This window comes from Mustelus asterias, chromosome 5, assembly GCF_964213995.1.
Source record: "Mustelus asterias chromosome 5, sMusAst1.hap1.1, whole genome shotgun sequence".
NCBI lineage: Eukaryota > Metazoa > Chordata > Chondrichthyes > Carcharhiniformes > Triakidae > Mustelus > Mustelus asterias.
Window position 1 is genome coordinate 68216859 of NC_135805.1, and position 26285 is coordinate 68243143.

The window sequence follows — 26285 nt, forward strand, 5'->3', positions numbered from 1 at the left end:
AGCAAAGTGAGACTTCAGTACTGCAAACAGACCAGAATGTTATTCATAGCTTCTCTCTGCAGACATAAATATTGCTGGCCTTCTTTAGTGACTGATCTGGCTTTTCTGAGGGTATATTCCCAAACTGCTGGCAGGATTGAATTTGCTGGTGGGAATCTGATGGACCCAGGTTCTACACCAAATTATATTTCCTCTGTGGAGCATGCTTCACTCCACAAAAGAACAGAATTTCCAGCTTTCTTGATAAATGTGAATATTGTACTAAAGATGGTAGCTGCTTAACTGAATGAGGTAATATTGAAGCTTTTGAAACAAACTTTTGTCAAATTTCATGCTTCGATAAATCAATCGATAAATATGGTTCAGGAAATTAATTTGACATTTTATAATTCAAATGCAATCAATGCAAAGATAAAGACAATTTATTAATGTTTAATGTCAAACAAGTGAGAGCTATCATACGTTGTGGAAGATCAATAAAATGGAAAGCCTACTTGATACTTCACATTTTTAATTAGATGAATTTGACATAGCTCTCCTATAACAATTTTATCTAGTATTTGCTGTAGTGATGGTAGGGCAGAGAGAGGATGGTAGAAGAAGGAGTGCATTGTGGTAAAATAAAATGGAGTTGCAGTTGGATAAAAGGGAGGTGGTGGGCATAGGGGTGGCAGATACCGAGGTAAATCCAGGAGAATTATTTTAATTTGTTACCTGGTTTTTCCACTGAATACCTTTTCCATATTGTAATCAGCTCTGTGCCGATTTCCGGATCATTTTGTAACAAAGTGTGGCAGAGTTTCCAGTGCAGGTTGTTGAATGTGGATTGGCCTGAAGCCTCCTCACTGAGCTTGAAGCTCTTAATAAAAATATTTCTTTTTTCAGCTTTGTAGTTACAGAGCATCAATCAGACAGGGAAAAACTTCAAGGAAGAGTTGCATAATTGTAACAACGTTGAGTTAACACAGCGTGGCGGAGGTATGCACTCTATTGAATGCCCTCTTCACTTATTTATATTTGTAACCACAGGAAGTCCTCACTTAAGGTCCTCCTGCACGACATCATTTCATGTTAATGTTGATCTCCAATTAATACCATGCAATTGCATTGCACTGTTGCTATTTCTGTTAATGTCGCTGCACACCTGAATGTCCAATGTAACTCCCATATTCAGCCTACAGGTGAGGTGGGGAGCAGGCAATCTTGGGAGGTGGTGATGAACCTTAGGCTTTCATTAATGCTGGGCCCAGTTGGCATTGTCCTTTACTGGTCTCCAGTCTTTTTAAAAGATGCTGGTTAAATATTCACCACCTCTTCTACAGCCTAGAGAGGTGGAGTGCGTGATTCACCATTTTGTGAATCACATAAAACACCAGTTATCTCCCATCGCCATCTTTGTTGTCTTGATTGTTATGGCACAATTTGTCAATTTCACCCATAATATTCTTTCATAATGAGCCCAAAAAAAGAACCAGTGATTTTAAAGTGTTTTCTGCTGAAAAGGGACAGTTAGCATGGTGGCACAGTGGTTAGCACTGCTGCCTCACAACGCCAGGGACCCGGGTCCGATTCCTGGCTTAGGTCACTGTCGGTGCAGAGTCTGTGTGTTCTCTGCGTGTCTGCGTGGGTTTCCTCCGGATGCTCCCACAGTCCGAAACATGTGCTGGTTAGGTGCATTGTCCATGCTAAATTCTCCCTCTGTGTACCCGAACAGGCACTGGAGTGTGGCGATGAGGGGATTTTCACTGAGGGATTTTCACAACTTAAATCAAGCTTGAACCCACTATGGGTGTGAATCTGATTTAAATATATTACACTACATGCAGTTTCACATGCTGACCAAGAACCTACCTGTGGCTGTAACCAAACTGGATGAGATCAGGGAAGTGATCAAGGACAATGCCACCCTGGCTAAACTGCAACAAAGTATGCAAACTGGCTGGCCCACACATCGGAGGGGAACCCCTGCTGCTGTACAAGGGTACTGGAACTTTGAAGAGGAACTTTCCAAGGAAGAAAAGATAAATTCCTGCAGCACTGAGGAAAGAAATGCTGCAATGCAAACATGCAAGTTACCTCAGCATAGAAACTTGCAGCAGAACACCTTAAAATGTCATGTATTAGTCTGGAATTTGAGCACAGATTGGGGAAATGGTGAATGCATGTGTAGTGTGCCAAAAGTACAGCAAACCAGTTCAACCACAGTGTTCCGGAGACGCCCTGCAGAAATTTGGAGTGGACTTGTTCACATTTGACAACAGTAAGTATCTACTAGCAGTAGAAGGTTACTCAGTTTTTTTGAGTCTGTGCTGCTGAGAAGAGCATCAATAATAAATTACTTGAAATCAATTTTCACTCACCATGACATTCCTGAAGTGCTCATCTCAGGCAACAGTCCACAATTCTCAGGCACTGAGGTTTACAAATTTGCATAGACACTGGGAGTTACGCCACACTATGTCAAGTCCCAACTACTTACAATCCAACTGCATGGTGGAACATACCGTGCAGACTTTAAAACCCCTTTTGAAGAAAGCAAAGACGAACTGAAGATTTCCCTACCTGGTCCTGCTAGATTTCAGGAATACTCCATTAGAGGGCATTGGTCCATCACCAGCACAGCTCCCGAAGGGGAGAAGGGGACAGCTATTTCCACTGTCAGTGAGCGACAATGTGCAGAACCTGCTCGAACTGGGACAACAGGAACAGGAACAGTATTTTGATCGAGGCACCCGACCTCTGCCTGAAGTGAACATGGGAGAGACGGTGAGGATTCACCAGGAAGGCATCTAGAATCCTGCTATTGTCACAGGAATCACAGCAAATGCAAGGTCTTACATTGTGCAGACTCGAAACAGATGATAGTACAGGAGAAACCGGAGATTCCTATGGAAGGCAAACGAATGGTGACCCTTCTCTGAACCAGAAAATGTAGCTGAAGATGAAGAAGCAGAATCCACCATTTAATTTGATGGATTATTGTCACATGTCAGTGAAAAGTATTGTTTCTTGCGCGCTATACAGGCAAAGCATACCGTTCATAGAGAAGGAAACGAAAGAGTGCAGAACGTAGTGTTACAGTCATAGCTAGGGTGTAGAGAAAGATCAACTTAATGCAAGGCAAGTCCATTCAAAAGTCTGACAGCAGCAGGGAAGAAGCTGTTCTTGAGTCAGACTTTTGTATCTTTTTCCTGACGGAAGAAGGTGGAAGAGAATATGTCCGGGGTGCATGGGGTCCTTAATTATGCTGGCTGCTTTGCCGAGCCAGTGGGAAGTGTAGACAGAGTCAATGGATGGGAGGCTGGTTTGCATGATGGATTGGGCTACATTCAATGAAGCAATAGATAACCAGACAAAGCCTGAGAGTCCTGAAAACTGTTTAAGGAGTGAAAGTGATGCAGAGTTGGAGCAAGCTCCTTGTCCTTCAAAACCAGCTGTCACCATTCAGAACATACAGTGCAAGAATTGTGAAAAAATAAGAGATACAGATTTGAGTAAAAGATGAAACGGACTGATCAAAACGAAGTGTGAAAGAATAGATAAGAGACTGTGCATACTTGAGTAGGCCATGCTCACAGCCTATTTTGTTTTCAGAGAAACTAGCCTGAAGCTCTTTGTTTAAAAAAAGGAAATGTCATGACAATAGTTAGATAACGGTTTATTCATGTCTTTTAGGGAAGGAAATCTGCTGTCCTTATCTGATCTGGCCGACATGTGACTCCAGAGCCACAGCAATGTGGTTGACTCTTAACTGCCCTCAAGCAACTAGGGATGGACAATAGATGCTGCCAGCCAGTGACGCCCATATCCCACGAATAAAAAAAGAATAGGGTGATTGGGGTAGTGGACACCAGTATTAGGTATAATACGGTGCACATTGAACTACATGGGGTCACTGACCTGGGGGGGGTCAAAGGTCAGATGGCACATGTTCGGGAAGTTAGTAGCAAGGCTGCAGATGCCTTGCAGTTGTGTGTTCGTGTTCTGATTTTTAAAATCCATTCATAGGATGAAATGTGTTATAAATTAATTTATTTTGCCGTAATGGTGTCAATCATCCTGCAACGTAAAAACAAGACACAGCTGACGATACGGACTTATCTGTAAAAGGTTGTGGAAGAATTACAACATTGTTAAGGCCATTGATAACATCTCTGTGGAATGGAATTAAGTTACTTCATCCAATATGAATGTTGTGTAGAGGAAGTTGTAGCCAGAATGTGTTAACAATCAAATGTTATGTGGAGCCTATTGAGAAAATCCAAAAGACAAATGTAGAAATGGGCAAGCAAATTGGATCTGATGAGGATGGTGCAAAGTTGTTTGCCTTTCATGCAGAGGCATTGTCTACCATGATCCTGAAAGAAATGGAACAGGGAGCTATACAGGGGGAGGATGTTCTGCAAGAAGAAAACCAAAGCATTTAGCTCAGAATCACTTGTTGATGCCTTGGAGTCGGCCTTGCTGGCTCTATCAGGCCCTGCCCCGCCAGAGTGACAGTGTAAACCACACATTGTTTGTGCACTACGTACCAGAAAATCTGGGGAGGGATTTTCCAGCCACTCTCGCCCCAAAACTGGAAAATCCCACCCAAGGTCAACGGACCTTTGCATGGTCCGCCCCCCCCCACCCCCCCCCCCCCCTCCCCCCGGCCCACTACAATTCCCAGTATTTCAGTGGTTGAATTAAAGAAAATTGATTCAGCTACTGATAGAAATTAGTAGGTTAGGGATTACAGGGGAGAGCTGAAGAACCAAATCCTGAAGCCAAAATTAGTCAGGTGGAATTTTCCGCTCCCACCAGTGGCAGGAATTGTGATGGACGGGGACACCAAATTTGGTGTAATGGAAAAATTCAGTTTCCCACTGGTGGCAAGGTAGTTTGGAATTTTGTTCTCCTGACTTTGATTGCAGGTTGAAGACGGATTTCCCGCTAATCTGTGTCACACATTTCCTTTCATTTGCAACTCATGAACACTCATTAAGAGGCCAACTTGCTGAATTACATTCCCACCCCCAAAATATTAGATGCCCCGCCAGTGGATAATTGGAGCGGTCTGCTTCTTGACTGTTCAGGTGGCATCTTCTCATTGAGGGCCCGATTTTACCATTTTCATTCCAAGTGTTGAATCTGGGCATAATTCAGATCCGACTTGGAAATCTGCTCTGAAAAAGAAATCGCAGGTCTGAATTGCGCTGTGGGCGGGACTTATTGCGCCCGAAACAATCGGAGCTTTGAACTGCACATGCGCAGTGAGAAAAAAAAACTGAAAATCGCACCCCTGTCACATCGCTCCCGCGCCGCATAAAGCGGATAAAGCAGCCCGGGAGTGAAAGGCAGGAGTGATGGCCCCCACAGACATCGCCACGCCCCCACAGACATCGCCGCACCCCCACAACATAACTGTGCCCCTTACCCACCCACCCCCTGCAAACCAGACTGATCACGACCCCCTAGCCCCCTTCGCCCCCACCGATCACCTGCAGAGTGGCAGTGGTCCCCCTTGCCCCTCCCCCATCACCCCTTCCACCAGAGATCCACCTGGCCTTCCCCGCACCAGAGAATGATTTGGCCTCCCTCCTCCCCCCTCTGCCCACCAGAGAACGATCGGGCCTCCTACCCACCAGGGATACATCTGACCCGCCTCCTCCTCCCCCCCGCCCCCCCACCAGAAAATGATCGGGCCTCCCTTCTCTCGCCCCTCCCCACCAGAGAATGATCTGACCCACCTCCCCCTCCCCAACCCCCCATCACCGATCCGAGTACAAGAGCTGTTGGAAGCTCTGAACTTACCTCTTCAGAAGCTGGAGCGCCCAAAACAGACCTTTGCCGAGCATGTCTGTTTTGCACCGAATTTGGACGCGCGAACGCGATGGTAAAGGGGGAAATGCTGGTAAAGTTGGGCGGGCAGCCCATTAATTCAATTTAAATGCATGTAAATGCATTTAAATTGCCGTTGCGTCCGTTTCGGGTGCGATTTGGTTCACGGCCATTTTCGGGCCTTGGTAAAGTGGGTATCTGCGTGGGCGCGGATCGTGTTAATGGCCTCACACCCGGCTTTACCACATTTTCAGGTGTGACCCAATGGTAAAATCGAGCCGTGAATGTTGGCTGAGGTGAGAAAATGAATGTGCAGCTCTCCAGCTGCTTGGACCACATCAAGAATACTGTGTACAGTTTGGTCTTCTTGGTCAGGATTTTCCATGCAACCCATCGTGTGTTTCGTGGTGGCAGAAGCGGATTGCCATTGGCGAGCAGCGAATCTTCTGGTCCCGCCATTGTCAATGGGGTTTCTCATTGAATATGCCCCTCACTGTCGTGAAACACCTGGTATGGTTGCACCGTCAGCGGGACCGGAAGATCCCACTGGCATGAGCGGCTGGAAAGTTTTGGCCCTTATTTAAAAAAGGACATCATTATATTAGTTCAGGGAAGACTCACTCCTCTGAGTGCTGGGTGCAGTGGGGTTATCTTATGATGAAAAGTTGGACAGGTTGTGCCTGTATGCACAGGAGTTTAGAAGAATGAGAGATGAACTTATTGGAACATGTAAGATCCTGAGGGGACTGGACAGAGAGAATGTTGAGAAGATGTTTCTAAAAATTAAAAAGTTTAAAAATAAAGGATCTCCCATTTAAGGTGGAGATGAACAGAATTTCTTTCCCTCAGAGGGTTGTGAATCATAGAATAGAATCACAGAATCCCTACAGTGCAGGAAGAGGCCCACCAGGCCTGCACTGACCCAGCTTTTTATCTTACCCAGATTGTAGTGTTGTACTGCTACCCCTTCAATGTGGCATCTTCCAGTTCCTAATGATGTTTTGATACCAAATTTGGTTTTACCCGTTGACACTAGAATCTAGATACCGTGGGCGAGATTCTCCGGCCTCCCAGCCACGTGTTTCCCGCTGGCGGGAGGTGGCGCATTGTTTGCTGATGGTGATATTCTCTGGTCCCGCCGCTATCAATGGGAATTTCAATTGACGTCACCCCATGCTGGCAGGAAATGCGTGAGCGGGTGTGTGCTGCCAGCAGGATCGGAGAATCCCGCCGGCGTGAACGTCCGGAGAATTTCGGCCTTTAATTTTATAGTTACCTTAATCAGCTGCCAAACGTAGAGTATATAATGTGCATTTACTCCTCACATAAACAAGCAAATCTCCGTACAAAAGTTAATTTCATGGATGTCGTGACATTTTACTTTTTTTCTTGTTGATTACAACCTGTATCCAATCTCAAACAGTGTTACTTGATGTTTGTAATTACCATTGTCCTTTTATAACATCAAAGAGCTGCTGATTTGTGCTTCCCTCTTTCTGCTTTGTGTACCTTCTTTCATTTGCCAGTTTCCATTACGAAGGATTCCATTATAAACATGTTTTCAAGCTTAACTGAGTTTTCCGGCACCAATAAAAATGAAAGGACATACAGAAATGATTACTCAGTCTGGTCACATTTTATTAATAAAATATATTTAGTGCGTTGAATCTTTAAGTGCCATATTTTATTGCTCATGACAATCCTGAAGTACACCATCCAGTAATGAAGAGTTATTAATCCTGTGGCTGAACATTAACTGTGCAAACTACTGCAGTCTACTGCACTTCAATGCAGTCCATTCCAGAAAGCTTGTTTGATCATGTCTGTATCATATATGTATGGTTGCATCATGTAATAATTGCTCATTGCTTCCAGCTAAAACAATGTCATATTTAGTTGCTGGTAAATCAGTCATTTTCTGTATCAAAACTTGACTTATCCCATAGCACAAATAATAGAGCTAAGCAATAATTTAGCTCAAAATTTCAAGATAATTTGAAATAAACTATTTCAAGATTGACAGTGCACTGTAAACAGCTTTTCAAAAGAAGTATATTGTAACATTTCAGCAAATACTTTTACAATTATAGGATAAAGAATTTTGTTTTTGAGAGGAAGTGCTTTGTGGGATCTGCACCGTAGTATGCTGTTAAATTATGGTCTTTATTTTTCTTTATTGCAGCTTCACATATGCAAAGTGTGATTTCTTCATCTGCTTCCCAATGCATGTACAGCAACAACTCAGGTCAATATAATTCTCAGGATCCAATAGATGCCCACAGACAACCTGGGGAGGTGACGAATATGGTATCATCTCTACCCCCAATTAACACGGTGTTCATGGGGTCCACAGCTGGAGGGACGTAAAAGTGTTTGACCATGCATTCAAAGCTTTAAACTATCAAATATGCAGTGTATCTCAAACAAAATATACATTACTGGGATCGTCTGAACAATGTTCCAGGAATTTTGTTGCAGCCAATAAATCCAAAAACTGTGGGGATGTTTTGATTGCACGCTTCACTCCTTTCTAAACAGACAATGGCATCACAATGTGGAGTATACCAATGATAGACTTTGCCAATGCCAAAAATGAAGAATGTTGCTCAAAGTGATAACTTAATCTTCATTTCTAAAAATAAAATAAGGCAAATTGGACAGACATTAATTTTGAAATAGTAAACTTGTAATATTCAGTTTATAATTATTTATAATTGTGTTACATGCTGCAATCAAAATCTGTATGTAATTATTAGTTAAGAATGCAATGTCACTTGTTATTGGATATTCATTGATGTCGTGTATTTATTCTGTCTGGAGTGCTACTGTTTATTTTCTGTAAAATTCAATTATGCCTGTCCCTTTGGTTTCAATGACTTTTTTCAGCATATTTATGCATTGACACATTAATATGTCACTAAGTTCTTTTCCTTGGGATATAATTTCCTACAATGGCAACGTCGGCAATGTACGCTATTAATAATGCCATTGTGTATGGCAACCTCACTTAACTTCTTCCAATAATTCCTGGAAATATGTGGAAATTGTTAGATGTGGGTGTGGTCTTAGAGCATTGGTAAGTGTAAGGTCATGGTGAAGCAGTTGATTGTTAGACAGGAGTCCTGATTTCTTGAGATTGTTGATGCTTGAATGACAGGGGTGTGATCCATTGAGCAGGGCTTTGGTGTGGTGAGTCAGAAATGGCATTCTGAAGGTGAGCTCACTGACCTTCACGACCATTGGACTTTGTGCAGCATTAATCAGGTCCTTGGGAGTCACACTCCTTTAATTGAGCTGTTGGGTCTTATTATCTTTGCACTGTTTTCCTGAAGGCCTCCTAGTACCCTGCTGAAACATTAGGGGGTGATTTTCCGACCTTGCTGTGCCGTTAGCAGATTGTGCCGATCTCGGAGAATAATGTGAATTCCTGAGAATCCGTTTCACACCCAACGCCAAACAATTTGTGAGTCTCTCGGCCCCTTGCTAATGGCACGAACAGAAAGGGCACAAGGCAGGTTAGCATATTTAAAGTAGCATTTAAACATGCATAGCCCATTCAAATCCCACCACACGGAAGTCTCCGGCCTTTGGGCTCGACATGATAACTAGGAGAATCACTACTGGATTCCACTAACGGTGTCCTGGCTCGATGCTCACGCCACTGGCCTCGGAGGCCATTGAAGTCCCCAGGTGGTTGGGGGCATGGCCAAGCGGTGCCCATCAGGCTGAGCCCACCTGGCGCCCCAGCAGTGGGCACCAGGCACTCTGGTAGTAGTCAGTAGACACTCTGGTGGTGCCAGTTGGACACCACCTGTGTGTCAGGAGCAGTGCCAATGAGGTGGGGCCTGGGTAAGGTGTGCGGTTGGAGAGTCGGTGTAGTCTCGATGGGCCAAATGGCCTCCTTCTGCAGAAAAGGAATTCTATGATTCTATAAAGATGGATTCCAGCAATTCTAGGACAATCTCACCACAATTTCAAAGGTGATTAGGATTGGGCAACAAATGATGGCCTTGCCACTCACAATGAATAAATTTTTAAAAATCAAGGGAGCTAGTTAGGCAGCAGGCAGACGTGGATTAAAGAGCAATTTACCAATGCCATAATATGCTCTCAAGATGCTACTTAAATAAGTTAACCTAGCAATCACTGTGGATACGGCAATGGGATCAGAAGCATGAGCAGTAATGATTAACTAAACACATCTCCTCATGCATACACAGTAACTATACTAAATCAAAAACTGAGGCTGTGACCAGTAGCACTGTTTGGGAAAGTTTCCATATTTTAAAATCACTATAAAATGAAGCCGCTTTATTAGAATGAGCTCTGAACGGGGCATATCTGCACAACCAAAGAAGTACTTTTGAAGAGCTGTCACAGTTATACCTCAACCATTTATATGGGTGCTGATTTACTTCAACTGATTCTCTTAACAGCTGTTAGGCTTGTAAAGGAACCATTGCTTAAAGGATCTTCCACTGGAATTTACTTTGGACTGAGCAGCACATAAATATATCATAGAAATAGAATGATCATAGAAACCCTACAGTGCAGAAGGAGGCCATTCAGCCCATCAAGTCTGCACCGACCACAATCTCACCCAGGCCCTATCCCCACATATTTACCCGCTAATCCCTCTAACCTACGCATCTCAGGATTCTAAGGGGCAATTTTTAACCTGGCCAATCAACCTAACCCACACATCTTTGGACTGTGGGAGGAAACTGGAGCGCCCGGAGGAAACCCACGCAGACACGAGGAGAATGTGCAAACTCCACACAGACAGTGACCCAAGCCGGGAATCAAACCCGGGACCCTGGAGCTGTGAAGCAGCAGTGCTAACCACTGCGCTACCGTGCTGCCCTGAGCCCAACTGGCGCCCCAGCAGGGGGCACCAGACACTCTGGTAGTAGTCAGTAGACACTCTGGTGGTGCCAGAGAAGCAATGAAATATGAAGTCAATTCTTTCAACAGAATATGCAATACTCTCACACATCCTGTTGACACTTTGTCATTTCCAGCACAGCACTTGGACAAGACCTATACAATATGAATGAAATGTGCTTAACTTTCCAACTGACATGGTCAGCACTCCTTGGATGGGTAGAGTTGGACTGGAATCTTTAGTTTACACAATGTCCATTGCAATCAAACAGATCTGATTAACTCTGATTTCCACAACTCCATCTCTTCAAGCAACTTATCTGGAGAAAACTTACATTAAGTTCAAAGTTTATTTATTAGTGTCGCAAGTAGGCTTACATTAAACTGCAATGAAGTTATTGTGAAAATCCCCTAGTTGCCACACTCCAGCACCTGTTCAAGTACACTGAGGAAGAACTTAGCATGGCCAATGCATCTAACCAGCATGTCTTTCGGACTGTGGAAGGAAACTGGAGCACCCGGAGGAAACCCAAGCAGAGATGGGAAGAACGTGCAGACTCCGCACAGTCACCCAAGCCAGGAATCAAACCCGGGTCCCTGGCATTGTGAGACAGCAGTGCTAAACACTGTGCCACTGTGCTGCCCTTATTGCTTTAAGGAAACCATTTTCAGACTTCAGTCATAAAGAATGTAATTTGGAACTTCCAGCAGGGCAGTTTTGATGCTATAGGAAGGCAAAAATGTGATTGGATCAAAGAATTGTGAGAATGAGGGGGATGGTGGGAGAGGCTGGTAGTGGTGAAGGAGTTGGAGGGGAAGGTCATGTAGCACAGTGGTAGTGCCCCTAACTCTGGACCAGAAGCTTCAGGTTCAAATCCCATTTCAGGACTTAATGGGTACAGAAGTTGTGTTCATAACATGGCCACACAGATTGATCATTAGCCTGTAAATCTGATACATCTGGTGTCAGACATTAAGAGTTGAAGAATTTCCTGATCAGCCATATTGCAGAAGGCAAGTGCAAACCACTGCAGTATTTTGCCAAGCATAATCATGGACGAATGCATAGAATTGGTCAGCAACAATGCCTTAGGGCATGTTACATGAGGGAGGAAGGGGATGAACAGAGATTCAGGAGCCAACAAAATATTCAAAGAGTAATGAGGAAGTGTGAGTAAGGATTGGATGATAATTAAGTGAGGACAGTGTGCGGGACTTTCCTCCCTCTCCACAGTGTGTTTCATGGCGGCGGGAGATGGTGTGCCACTCACTGACGGCAGGATCTCATGGTCCCGCCATTGTCAACGGGGTTTCCTGTTGAATGCACCCTTCGCTGCAGGAGTGCACTGTTAGTGGGATCACAAAATCTGGCCAGCATAATCATAGAATACCTACAGTGCAGAAGGAGGCTATTTGGCCCATCGAGCCAGCAGCAATAACAATTCCATCCAGACCCTATCTCCATATCCCCACGTATTTACTGACTAATCCCCCTGACACTAAAGGGCAATTTAACATGGCCAATCAACCTAACCCATCTAATCAGCAGCAAGATTTCGACGACTGGGTGGAGGGTATGTGTTTTGCTAACAAATTATATGGATAAGTCTTAGGAAATTTGATCATAGTCAAAGGAATTTGAATAAATTAAAGTAAATGTTCCTAGTAATTCAAAAGGAATACAATGTGGCAAATAACATTTGTGCCACAAAATTGCCAGACAATGACCATCTCCAAAAAGAGAGAACATAACCATTGCGCCTTGACACTCAGTGGCATTACCATCACTGAATCCCCAACTATCAACATTTTGGGCTTACCAGTGATCAGAAACTAAACTGGATCAATCAGATAAATACTGCAGCCGCGAGAGCAGGTCAATAATTGGGAATTCTGCAGTGAGTAACTTACCTCTTGACTCTCCAAAATCTGTCCATCATCTACAAGGCATTAGTCAGGAGTGTGATCAAATATTCTCCAGTTGCCTGCATGAGTGTAGCTCCAACGACTCTATAGAAGCTTAATACAATCCAGGACAAAGCAGCCTGCTTGACTGGCAACCCATGCACCACCTTAAACATTCACTCCCTCCATCACTGATTCAGTGTCGACTGTGTTTACCATTTATAAGATGCAGTGCAAGAACTCTTGAAGCCTCATTTGACAGCACCATCAAAACAGCTTACTAAAATTTAGTGGCCAGGTACAAAAATAATCAGGCGAATGGAATCAGGGAATCATGGAATGATACAGTACAAAAAGAGGCCATTCAGGACATCATGCCTGTGCTGGCTCTTTAAAAGAGCTGTCCAGTTCGTCTCACATTCCTGCTCTGGTTAGACCATATCTGGAATATGTGCACTGCACCTTTGAAAGGATATATATTAGCCTTGGCCTTGCAGTTTCATGTTCTCAGTCAGGTTGTTGTTGTTCCACACTCTATTACTCAGCTTGGACATAACAGGTGCACCTTTTGCAACACGTGTGTTGTTTTCAACATCAAGTGACAGATTGCTGGTGATTGTGGTGCCTAGATATGAGAAGTTATCAATAACCTTCAGCATCACATTGTCAATGCTCATGGACGGTAGTAGGACAACATTTTGGACCATGGTATTTGTCTTCTTGATGCTGAGGGTCAAATAAAACTCTTTACAGACATGAAGGAGTCTGTCCATTTGCCACTGAAGTTTTCCTTGGTGTGGAATGCTACCGCGGCATCATTAGCGTGGTCACTGAGTCACAACCTCCTGGACATACATACCTATGCTCCAAGGACACCTGCAAGCGAGAAATGAAAATGGTGTATATTAACACTAGCAACTTGGAGACAGTTCCTCGCAGCCGTGACCTCTGGAGGCTGACTGCTTGGAAGGGTAAAAGTGAGCAAGAAAGCTCAGCTGGCCAAGTAGCGGGCCCAGAGAAAACAAAGGCCAGCAAACTGGAACCTTTTTAGCCCACGGTCTTCCTCTGCAGCAAATGTAGCAGAGACTGACATGTCACAGGGGAGTTCCTGAACCACACCAGGTGATGCTTAGCACAGAGTTGACCACCACGATGCAAGCCATCATCGTACGATTGCCAATGATTGACCATGGAAAAAAAGCACAAATTCAGAATAATCTTACCGGGGTTATATGAATCGAAATAAATTAATTAGGCTCATTTTCCCTGGAACATAAAAATAGTTATTGGAGATTTTTAGGATCTTAAAGAATCAGTTGGGTGGAGAATTGCAAATGTTATGCCCCTGGTGTACAGAGCACAACTTCAAAATTTGCAGAAGGTAACAAAACCTGGAAGCATTGTGAATTGTGAGGAGATCAGTGTAGAACTTCGAGAGGACATGGACAATTTGGTGGGATGGGTGGACAAGTGGTAAATGAAGCTCAAGGATCAGAAATATGAAACGATTCATTTTGGTTGCAAGGACACGGAGAGACAAGATAAAACAAAAGATGCAATTCTAAAGGAGTGCAGGAGCAAAGTGACAGAATAGGCTGAGAGAGCAGTTAACAAAGCTTACTGTAATCTAGGTTTTATTAATAGGAGCATAAAGTACAAGAACAAGGAGGTTACGTATAAAACACTGGTTCAGCCTCATTTGGAGTATTGTATTCAATTCTCAGCACCACACCTTAGAAAAGATACAAAGACATTAAAGGGCCTGCAGGAAAGATTCATAGAAATGGTTTCAAGGTTGAGGAACTTTAGTTGCTTAGGTAGATTGAAGATGTTGGGACTATTTTCCTTGGAGAAGAGAAGGCTGAGAGGGGATTTGATTGAGGTAGTTAAAATCATGAGGGGTTTGATGTGGAGATGCCGGTGTTGGACTGGGGTGGGCACAATAAAAAGCCTCACAACACCAGGTTAAAGTCCAACCGCATTATTTGGAATCAGGAGCTTCTGGAGCGCTGCCCCTTCATCAGGTGAGGGATTTGGACAGAGTAGATAGGGAGAAACTGCTCTTGTTGGTGGAAGGATTGAGAATGAGAGGGCACAGGTTTAAAGTACTTGGCAAAAGAAGCAATGGCGAAATGAGGAAAAACGTTTTTACACAGAATCTGGAATGCACTGCCAGAGAGTGCGGTGGAGGAAGGGTCAATTGAGGCATTCAAAAGGAAATTGGATAATTATCTGAAAAAAAAGAATGTACATGATTATGAGGTAAGATGGGGGAATCATATCAGGTGAAGAGCTGGTGCAGACATGAATGACCCCTTTCTGTGATTTCTGGGGTGGATAGAGAGAATTTGTTTCTGCTAGTGAGGGAATCTTGAACAAAGGCCACTGGTTCAAGTCAGAATCAGATCAGTTCGGACAGGGATCAGAAAACTGTTTCACACAAATGGTGACATAAGTGTGGAACTTGTCTGACAAAAAAATAGTAGATGTTAGCTCAGTTAATAATTTTAAATCGAAGATTGAGAGATTTTTGTTAGCCAAAGATAGAACAAAGGTGAGTGGATGAAGTTAAGATAAGGGGCCCTATTTTACCATTTTAATTCAAAGTTCTTGGCGGACTTGAAACTGGGAGTGTTTCAGATCAGACTTTTAGACCCATTCTCCGATGCCCCCACATGCACTCTGCCTGAAAAAATAGCAGCGCTTCTGAATCGCCCTGCAGAAGCCTGTGGGCGGGGCTTATTGCGCCCGAAACACTGCGGCTCCGATCGGAGTTTCAACTGTGCATGCGCAGTAAAAAATTAGAAAAATGCTCCCCTGCCACATCGTTCCTGGCCAGACAATGCCTCCCGCTGGCCCCCACAGACATTACCCCACCCCATAACTGGCATAACTGACTCCCTTATCCCCCCACCTCCCCACCACCCAGACCGATCGCAGCCACCTGCCCCCCTTTCCCTCCCCAACTGATCGCATGCAGAGTGGCAGCGGACCCCCCTGCCCCCCCTACCAGTTTCCGCAGAGTGGCAGTGGACCCTCCATGTCCCTGCCCCCCACACCCCCCCCCACCAGAGAGCCAGTTGACCCGCCTCCCCCCCGCCCCCACCAGAGAGCCATCTGACCCCCCCCCCCCCCCCCCTGCACCACCACCAATCTAAGTCAGAGAGCCGCCAGAAGCTCTGAACTTAGCTCCTCAGAAGCTGGAGCACCCGAATCAGACCTTTGCTGACCATGTCATTTTTGCGCTGAATCTGGATGTGTGAACGCAGTGGTAAAGGGGGAAGTGCTGGTAAAGTTGGGCGTGCAGCCCATTAAGTCAGTTTAAATGCATGCAAATGCATTTAAATTGACGTCGTGCCCGTTTCAGGCGTGGTCCCGATGGCAGCCATTTTCGGCCATTGGTAAAGGGTGCGGAGGGGGGCAGGGATCATGGTACTCGCCTCACGCCCGACTTTACCAAGTTTTCATGCCCCGAAAACAGGAGCAACTTGATGGTAAAATCGTGCCCAAGATCAGTCATGATCTCTTTGAAGGAAGACAAATAATCCCAGGATGCGTGCCTGCAGTTTCTCACGGTGTGCTCAACTCCTCACTGGGAGTGCCTGAGTCTGGAAACACTTCCATTCAATTTGTTAGAATAAATCCTTTTAACCCTTTACAATCCATTGAGCACATTCATAATATTGCACTCAATAATGGTTCCCTTCACTTTAACTGCACATCAATACATTGGAAATAGTTCAGAAAAGAATGACAAGGACGTTTTTAATACTTGGAATATTTGCAGTGCAAAAAAGAATGAAGTAGTCTTCAGATTTAGGATAATTGAAGAATTGCGTAAATAATGTAAACTTCATTATCTTCATCTTATCTGGATAGGCACATGAACAGGTGGGGTATAGAGGGATACAGCCGGTTGGTCTCGATAGGACAACGTGATCAGTGCAAGCTTGGTGGGCCGAAGGGTCTGTTCCTATGCTGTACTGTTCTTTGTTCTTTATTTAAGATGAACATTTCACATTGTCCTATACTTATGAAACAAACTGTAGCTCAAAGCTTCACATGTATATATTTCATACTTTGGTAGCAGAATGTACACATTCAATCTGCAGATTGTGATTAGGTCTGAAATATTTGCATGTTTTAAATTTTATAATACATTTCAATGTGAACAAAGTTATTGTAAAACATCTGTAAATTATGAAGACTTCAGTTATACTTAACAAAAAAATACACAGGAGCGCAGTTCCCCAGAGGGAGAATTATAAAACACATTGATGTTCTGATCTTGAGGTGTTGAGGCATAGGGAAACAGGACAAGGTGGTATTTTTTGCAAGTCAGCTGGTGTACTGCCTCTATCTGCTGCCCTGTGACCAAGCCATCTGCCTGCCCTTTCAGCCAGGCCAGGTAATATAGTTCTGGGAAGCCTATGGAAAAAGGTGAAAAATGGAAGCTAATCCCATGATATTTTTACAATTACTTTACTGCCGAGGTTAGTATTGTGCAGAATTTTCTTGAATGGAAAGTGGGGACTAATTTTCTAGGTGCAATATAATTTTCCAACATGTGCTAGTTACAGATGAGGCGCTTTGAACACTTAGGCCAGAAAATAGCTCGGACTTCATGAGCTCATGGACCTCCAGTAGGAAGGGGTGTATATATTTTAAATTACCACAAGATGGTCAAGCAGGCTGAATACTCAAACTCCAATTTGCAAATGCTACATCTGGGCTACATATTACCTTACAAAAGCACCATCTGTTTGAGCACAGGTAATAAATACTGTAATAACCATTGTCAGAATTAGCTGGAGATAAAGCTGTTACCTCTCACTGTCAATGTATGATAAGAAAGAAGATTTACAATTCATCTGGCTCCAGGCACATGCAGCACATCTGACCTGAATCTACATGGCAGCCCAAATCAGTTCAGTAAACACTGCTTCACATACTTGAGACAAGGAGAGATATTTGCAAAGGATTTAATGTAAACACCGAAACTACAATGTATCTTCTTTGCTTGGAAAGAATTAACACATTCACATCGTTGTGCAACAACAATCTCTGGTTTAATTTAACTTGCTGTTCCTATCGCCTAGTTTCTACATGGCTGAATTTTCTTAGCTATGGCAAATTTCTTCATTCTATTTCTGAATTCAAATTATTCTCTTTTTTTTACATTTGAGTTTATTTATGATAAATCAATACTATGTGGCGTTATCCTCATTCTAAAGTCCCAGTTGATAAAGAAGTACAAAGAAAGGAATAGGTGTTAGCAAAGGGTTATCAATTTTTAAGCAATGAGAATATAAACTGCAATGACTATATTTCAAATATTAAAAATATTAAAGGCTAATCAATTTCAATTGCTCAAGTATAGTAATGAATATTTACTCAGGTGCTTCTGATATGGTAAAAACGTACTGAAACCTACATGTTTAGTTCAGTGATTCTGCATTCCTGTCAGTTGGGAGATGTACTTACAGGGAGGGTGGGTCGCTATATCAGCGCTATAGTGTTGAGATGCTATCTCCAATAGTCACTCCCTTTTTGAGTCATGAAACCTGCTAGCTGTACAAAATTGGTGAATTTATCCAAATCTGTTATGCCAGGAGATGAAAAAGGTTAATTAGGCCTCACCCAGTATAATAGGTGGCACACCACAAGACTATCAACAGACAGAATGCTCGATCTCCCTTTGCAAATGCTAAATCAAGACTGTACCAGGTGATTGGTCAAATATAAAAAATGCTGTAATAAATACTGTCAGAGTATGCTTCAATATAAACATCCAAACCAAGCGTACTCCAATAAAAAAGTGATGAATAATTCTGCACTTATACATGAAGAAAATACACTTTAGATTGCATAATTTCAGTTTATTTGATGCCTGTGATGTATGCATACCATTTCAAAATATATATTTTTGTTCTTTCACAGGGAGTGGGACTCTGACTAGGCCAGCATTTATTGCCCATTCTGAATTTCCCTTTATAATGAATAGCTTTGTAACTGAATGCTAAGTGTGCCAAGTTACTGTCACTTCCAATTTGTTAGCCCAAGTTTGTAGTAAATATTAAAGGTTGAAATTTTCCAGCACTTCCCACCGGTGGAATCTTCCGGTCCTGTCAATGGTGACCTGCACCCCCTCTCCCCCACGGCACACTCCCCAGTGATGGAGGATGCAGGGCATGCAAAACCCCATGGACATTGGCAAGACCAGAAGATCTTGCTGCTGGTCAATGGTAGCCTGCCTCTGCCACTGGATAAAATGCCACGGGGGAAGGCTGGAAAATCCAACCCTTATCCAATGACAAAGAGATAAAAAGAGAAAGAAAAGCATAGCACTTTTTCATGTCATTCAAGAATATTCTAAATGTGTTCAGGAGAATTTTCTACATCAGTATATAGAGGTGCCAACTAGAGAGGATGCGATATTGGATCTCCTATTGGGAAATGAGTTAGGGCAGGTGATGGATGTGAGTGTGAGGGAACACTTTGGATCCAGTGATCATAATGCCATTAGTTTCAACCTGATCGTGGATAAGGATAGATCTGGTTCTCGGGTTGAAGTTCTGAACTGGAAAAAGGCCAAATTTGATGAAATGAGAAGGGATCTGGGAAGTGTAGATTGGCACAGGCTGTTCTCTGGTAAGGATGTAAATGGAAAGTGGGAGGCCTTCAAAGGAGAAATTTTGAGAGTGCAGAGTTTGTATGTTCCTGTCAGGATTAAAGGCAAAGTAAATAGGAATAAGGAACCTTGATTCTCGAGGGAGATTGTAACACTGATTAAGAGGAAGAGAGAGTTGTATGAAATGTACAGGCAGCAAGGAACAGATCAGATGCTCGAGGAATATAAAAAGTGCAAGAAGCTACTTAAGAGGGAAATCAGGAGGGCTAAAAGAAGACATGAGGTTGCTTTGGCAGACAGAGTGAAGGAAAATCCAAAAAGCTTCTATAGGTATGTTAGGAGCAAAAGGATAGTGAGGGATAAAATTGGTCCTCTTGAAGACCAGAGTGGTAGACTGTGTATGGAACCAAAAGAGATGGGGGAGATACTAAATGGTTTTTTTGCATCTGTATTTACTGAGGAAACGGGCATGGAGTCTACGGAAATAGGGCAAACTGGTGGGGAGGCCATGGAACCTTTACAGATTAAAGGGGAGGAGGTGCTCGCTGTCTTGAGGCAAATCAGAGTGGATAAATCCCCAGGACCGGACAGGGTATTCCCACGGACCTTGAGGGAAGCTAGTGTTGAACTTGCAGGGGCCCTGGCAGACATATTTAAAATGTCAGTATTCACGGGGGAGGTGCTGGATGATTGGAGGGTGGCTCATGTTGTTCCGTTGTTTAAAAAAGGTTCCAAAAGAAATCCGGGAAATTATAGGCCAGTAACTTTGACGTCGGTGGTGGGCAAGTTATTGGAAGGTGTGATAAGGGATAGGATCTACAAATATTTGGATAGACAGGGACTTATTAGGGAGAGTCAACATGGCTTTGTGCGTGGTAGGTCATGTTTGACCAATCTATTAGAGTTTTTCGAGGAGGTTACCAGGAAAGTGGATGAAGGGAAGGTGGTGGATGTTGTCTACCTGGATTTCAGCAAGGCCTTTGACAAGGTCCCTCATGGGAGGTTAGTTAGGAAGGTTCAGTTGCTGGGTATACATGGGGAGGTAGTAAATTGGATAAGACACTGGTTCAATGGAAGAAGCCAGAGAGTGGTTGTGGAGGATTGCTTCTCTGAGTGGAGGCCTGTGACTAGTGGTGTGCCGCAGGGATCGGTGTTGGGTCCATTGTTGTTTGTCATCTATATCAATAATCTGGATGATAATGTGGTCAATTGGATCAGCAAGTTTGCTGATGATACAAAGATTGGAGGTGTCGTGGACAGTGAGGAAGGTTTTCAAAGCTTGCAGAGGGATTTGGACCAACTAGAAAAATGGGCTGAAAAATCGCAAATGGAATTTAACGCAGACAAGTGTGAGATATTGCACTTTGGAAGGACAAACCAAAGAAGAACGTACAGGGTAAATGGTAGGACTCTGAAGAGTGCAGTTGAACAGAGGGATCTGGGAATACAGGTACAGAGTTCCCTAAAAGTGACGTCACAGGTGGATAGGGTCGTAAAGAGTGCCTTTGGTACATTGGCCTTTATAAATCGGAGTATCGAGTATAAAAGTTGGAGTGTTATGGTAAGGTTATATAAGGCATTGGTGAGGCCGAATTTAGAGTATTGTGTACAGTTTTGTCACCTAGTTACAGGAAGGATGTAAATAAGGTTGAAAGAGTGCAGAGAAGGTTCACAAGGATGTTGCCGGGACCTGAGAAGCTGAGTTACAGAGAGAGATTGAATAGGTTGGGACTTTATTCCCTGGAGCATAGAAGATTGAGGGGAGATTTGATAGAGGTGTATAAGATATTGATGGGCATAGATAGAGTGAATGTGAGCAGGCTTTTTCCGCTGAGGCTAGGGGAGAAAAAAACCAGAGGGCATGGGTTAAGGGTGAAAGGAGAAAAGTTTAAAGGGAATATTAGGGGGGGCTTCTTCACGCCGAGAGTGGTGGGAGTGTGGAATGAGCTGCCGGATAAAGTGGTAAATGCGGGGTCACTTTTAACATTTAAGAAAAACTTGGACGGGTTCATGGATGAGAGGGGTGTGGAGGGATATGGTCCAAGTGCAGGTCAGTGGGACTGGGCATAAAATGGTTCGGCACAGACAAGAAGTGCCAAAAGGCCTGTTTCTGAGCTGTAATTTTCTATGGTTCTATGGTTCTAAAGCAATTTTTGATGTGTCTCTTCCCTGTTTCAAGTTGCTGGCTAATTTACATATTACTAACAACAAACACCATTAAACTTGGTATTGTATTGGCGATGAAACCATGGGCTGGAGACAGTTGTCACTTGAGCCAAAACAAACACATCACTTTTCAAGGACTGCGTGAACAATGTTGGACTGAACCTCGTCTTTGAAGAGGGATTTTCTTGTGTGTAGCTGAGATGCAGCATCGGAATGACCCTCTCTGTAACTGGCTTAATGTTGGAAGGTTTTCGACAGGTATCAGGGTTTGGAATTTACTCTGTGGGTGCAATCCAAATATTGTGCCCATTCCTGTGCCCATCCTACCAATGCCAATGTTACGTTTGTATTCCCTGTAAATCACATTAGAAAGTGCTTGAACTTAAAACAGGTGTAAATTAACATAAACAAGTGGGCCCCAAGGAAAGCACTGAACTCACACCAAATTTAATGTCTCATAAACTATGAAAATTAAAATGCCCACTGATTCCAAACATAATTAATATGCAATGCATATTTCAGAACCTGCAATCTTGGAAGTAGTTCACTTCCCTTCCCCTGTCCCTCTGAAAATCAAGCTATTGTTTTTAAGTCTCTGGCTGGATTCATCATCTCTAGAGACCTTCCTTCTTATCTTCCAACCTCCTTCACCCCAACCTCACAGAGCCCCTTCTACTTCGTTTTCAGAATCCACAAATAGGACTGTTCTAACAGAACCATCACTTCAGCTAATGCTTGCCCCACAGAGCTGATTTCTTCCAACACCTCCCACCACTTTAACAGTTTCCAGTTTTCTGGCCCTATCCATCACATTTTCACTATGGATGAACAATCTGTCTACAACTCCTTCCTTAACATGACAGTCCAGGGGCTCTCTCCACTTCCGCCTAAACAGAGACCAAACCAATCCCATCACCACTCCATCCAGCTGAATATATTATCACACTGAAGGACTTTTCTTACGGCTTCACTTTTTCTTTCAAATAAAAGGTTCATCCATTTTAATCACTTCAGTATGCTATGGGAACCCACATGGGCCGCAGTTATGCCGGTCTCAAAATGTATCCATCTCATCTCCTGCACTTCTGTTTTCATTACTTTCCGTCAGCTCCAGAAGCATGATGGTGTTCCCCTTCTATTCACCTGCTCAGCCACCAATCTTCACATTCAATGGAAGGTGACATTTCCACCACCTCCACAATCCTGTCACCACCATTACCTCGGAGTACTCTGAAGGGGCTGTTCCTTCTATTGCATTCTTTATTCACTGTGACATGGTACAGTTTCCACTACACCGGGGAAATGTAGATTGGATGATTGATTTGTGGAATACCCCCTTTCAGTTTGCAAGTGCGACCCTGAGTTTCCAACTTCCAGCAACCTGCCATTTTAAATGTTCTACTCCACTCCCTTTCTCTGTCCTCAGCCCCCTCCACTATTCCAATAAACCTTAACATAAATTCTCGGAACATCAACTCTCGGAGCGGCATCTTGGCCAAAATTTTCCAGCCATTCCCACTAGCAAGGTCTTCCGGTCCCACCGATGACAGTCCCCGATGCAAGTTCCCCAATAGCTGAGGGTATGAACAATGAGAAAATCCAATGATAGCGGTGGGCCCAGGAGATTCCACCACCAGCCATGGCAGGCTCCATCCGTAACCGCGAAATATGCCACGGGGTGGGTAGAAATTTCCGTGTCTTTTGGACTCAGTGTAAACATCAACCATTTCAACTCATAACTACTGTGCCAATTTTTCCGATGGTAGCTGTCAGTATTGATTCTGCTATTGCCATTTGTGCCTCCTTTACACTTGTCTTTGTTTTCTTACTTGTCTCATTAATCTTCATATGTCTGTTCTGCAGTTTCTGAGGGCAATTCACCCATCAACAACCCCCTTCACTCTACTGCAAAGTCTTCCCCAAGATTTCTTGGAGATTATACATTCTGGTGCCTGAAGAAAATAAAGTTTCTAAATCTAGCATTGTAAAATTAGACTTTTTTGTGCTTCTGTTCTTCCGTCTCCCTCAGCCACCTCCCCCCCCCACCCCCCACTCCACACTGCAAAAGTATAAAACAATTGATATATTGGATATAGCTACAACTGAAGCATTACAATTTCATATCCACTACAATCCGATGATAACTACTGGTAAGACATGAAAGAAATCATAAAATATATAAATCAAACTGTATTTTTTTGCTTATTTAAAAATGAACTTTGCTGAACCAAAGGATGGCCACCACAAGCCATTTGATGATTGGAATTGTGAGGTGACCACTAAAGCATTATATGGAATGCACTGGAGACATGTTGCTCATGAAATCTCACACCTGGGACTGTCAAGGTCCATTTGAAAAAAGAACTATTGAAAGGAAATGCATGTCATTTGCCGCATCATAAACTTACCTCTGTAGTGGAGTCTGAGGTTCTACCAAAACAACAGCTACATGAAACACGGTTATTAAATGGATAATGACTATCTCAGAGGCTAATGACTGGGACATTATAAACCATAAAACTAAAGCTGGGTCCAGACGCCAGATAAACATCCCTTTATAAAGTCATTATGGAGGAAGGTTGTAGGCTGCAAAGAGACATAGATAGGATGCAAAGCTGGGCTGAAAAATGGCAAAAGGAGTTTAACCCTGATAAATGTGAGGTGATTCATTTTGGTAGGACTAATTTAAATGTGGATTACAGGGTCAAAGGTAGGGTTCTGAAGACTGTGAAGGAACAGAGAGATCTTGGGGTTCATATCCACAGATCTCTAAAGGTTGCCACTCAAGTGGATAGAGCTGTGAAGAAGGCCTATAGTGTGTTAGCTTTTATTAACAGGGGGTTGGAGTTTAAGAGCCGTGGGGTTATGCTGCAACTGTACAGGACCTTGGTGAGGCCACATTTGGAATATTGTGTGCAGTTCTGGTCACCTCACTATAAGAAGGATGTGGAAGCGCTGGAAAGAGTGCAGAGGAGATTTACCAGGATGCTGCCTGGTTTGGAGGGTAGGTCTTATGAGGAAAGGTTGAGGGAGCTAGGGCTGTTCTCTCTGGAGCAGAGGAGGCTGAGGTGAGACTTAATAGAGGTTTATAAAATGATGAAGGGGATAGATAGAGTGAACGTTCAAAGACTATTTCCTCAGGTGGATGGAGCTATTACAAAGGGGCATAACTATAGGGTTCGTGGTGGGAGATACAGGAAGGATATCAGAGGTAGGTTCTTTACGCAGAGAGTGGTTGGGGTGTGGAATGGACTGCCTGCAGTGATAGTGGAGTCAGACACTTTAGGAAGATTTAAGCGGTTATTGGATAGGCACATGGAGCACACCAGGATGATAGGGAGTGGGATAGCTTGATCTTGGTTTCAGATAAAGCTTGGCACAACATCGTGGGCCGAAGGGCCTGTTCTGTGCTGTACTGTTCTATGTTCTATGTTCTAAGGTGGTCTCATGACTCAAATGACCATTTTGAAATCTTGTTATACAGTTGAGAACTAAAAGGTGGGCCATTCTGCTGATTTATCTCCAACCTGCCAACATCCCAAAGGAGGACTCCAAGCTGACCAAACAGCCTGCAACAAACCTTCCTCATTTATCTGGAAGCCACTGGCCACCTCCTGCTAAACAGATCAAGGGAGGGATCTTCTGGCCCAGCCTGCCACTGGGATCATCCAGTCCTGCCAAAACTCAATGGACTTACAGCTAGCCCACTGCATCCTATTCGGCTGATTCTGCTACAGCGAGGCCGTGAAAGTTCTGGTCCAAGTTCCTGAATATTGACCTCATCTCACTCCAATATCATCACGTTGAAAGAATTCTTGAGCATTGCTGAAAAAAGACATTTTATTGAAGCTGTTTGTTTTGCAATCATCAGGACTATCACTAGAATACAAATGTCATCGGAAGCAACAACTTTATAACGTATGAAAGGAGGAGGCTGATTGGTTGGTAAGTAGATTTTGATTGGTGGAGGTGCACCAATGGAGAATGTGCCAATTGAAGGTGACTGACAGTTAACTGCCAAGCATTGTTTGACATTTAAACCAGGCAGCTTGACTCTGATTGGTCAAGGCATTGCCCTGAGGAATGACGATCACTTATTTTATTTTGCTGAAACATGCTCAACGTGCGATATGTTCTTTCAGTCTGCAAAGAATAAGGCCCTATGTATTAACATATATAAGTTTCAATAGATACAAATACACACTGTGAACCAGACCGACAATCACAAACTGGTTGTCAGTGTAATATTCAGCACACTGAGGATTATTTAGCAAATGTTGTCCGATCAGGGAATCACATCTAATGTTGGACACTGTGGGCCCTATTTTACCATTCTGATTCTAAGTTCTGGGCGGACTTGAAACTGGGAGTGTTTCAGATCCGACTTTTAAATCCGTTCTGAGGCACCCCCATACGCACTGTGCCTGAAAAAATATCTTGATTCCGAATCGCGCTGCAGAAGTCTGTGGGTGGTGCTTAACGCACCCGAAACCCTGCAGCTCCGATCAGCGCCGCCAACTGGGCATGTGCAGAAAAGAAAGATACAGGGCCCAATTTTACCATTGCATTTGCATGCATTTAAATTGACTCAATGGACTGCACACCCAACTTTACTGGCACTTTCCTCTTTTCCACCGCGTTCGCCCATTCAGAATCGGCGCAAAACAGACATGCTCCATAGAAGTCCGATTCGGGCACTGCAGTTAGTGAGGAGGTGGGTGGCTAGCATCCAACTGCCCTCTGCTTGAGATCGCTGTGGGGGGGGGCGGGGTGGGGGGGGGGGGGGGGGTGTCCGCTACCACTCTACTAGAGATCACTGGAGGAAAAGGGGGTCCGCTGCCACTCTGCCTGAGATCACTGGAGGAAAAGGGGGTCCGCT

The 26285-nt window shown here is 43.7% G+C and overlaps 1 protein-coding gene across 1 annotated transcript in view; it reads left to right on the forward strand.

Annotated features, from left to right (window-relative positions):
• The window catches only part of rfx6 (regulatory factor X, 6), a 92031-nt gene extending 83844 nt beyond the window's left edge, over positions 1 to 8187 (forward strand). The window contains exon 19 of the mRNA XM_078213550.1: positions 8003 to 8187. Within this exon, the coding sequence (XP_078069676.1) occupies positions 8003 to 8187 (185 nt within the window). The remainder of the gene's footprint in view (positions 1 to 8002) is intronic.
• Positions 8188 to 26285: the final 18098 nt, after the last annotated feature.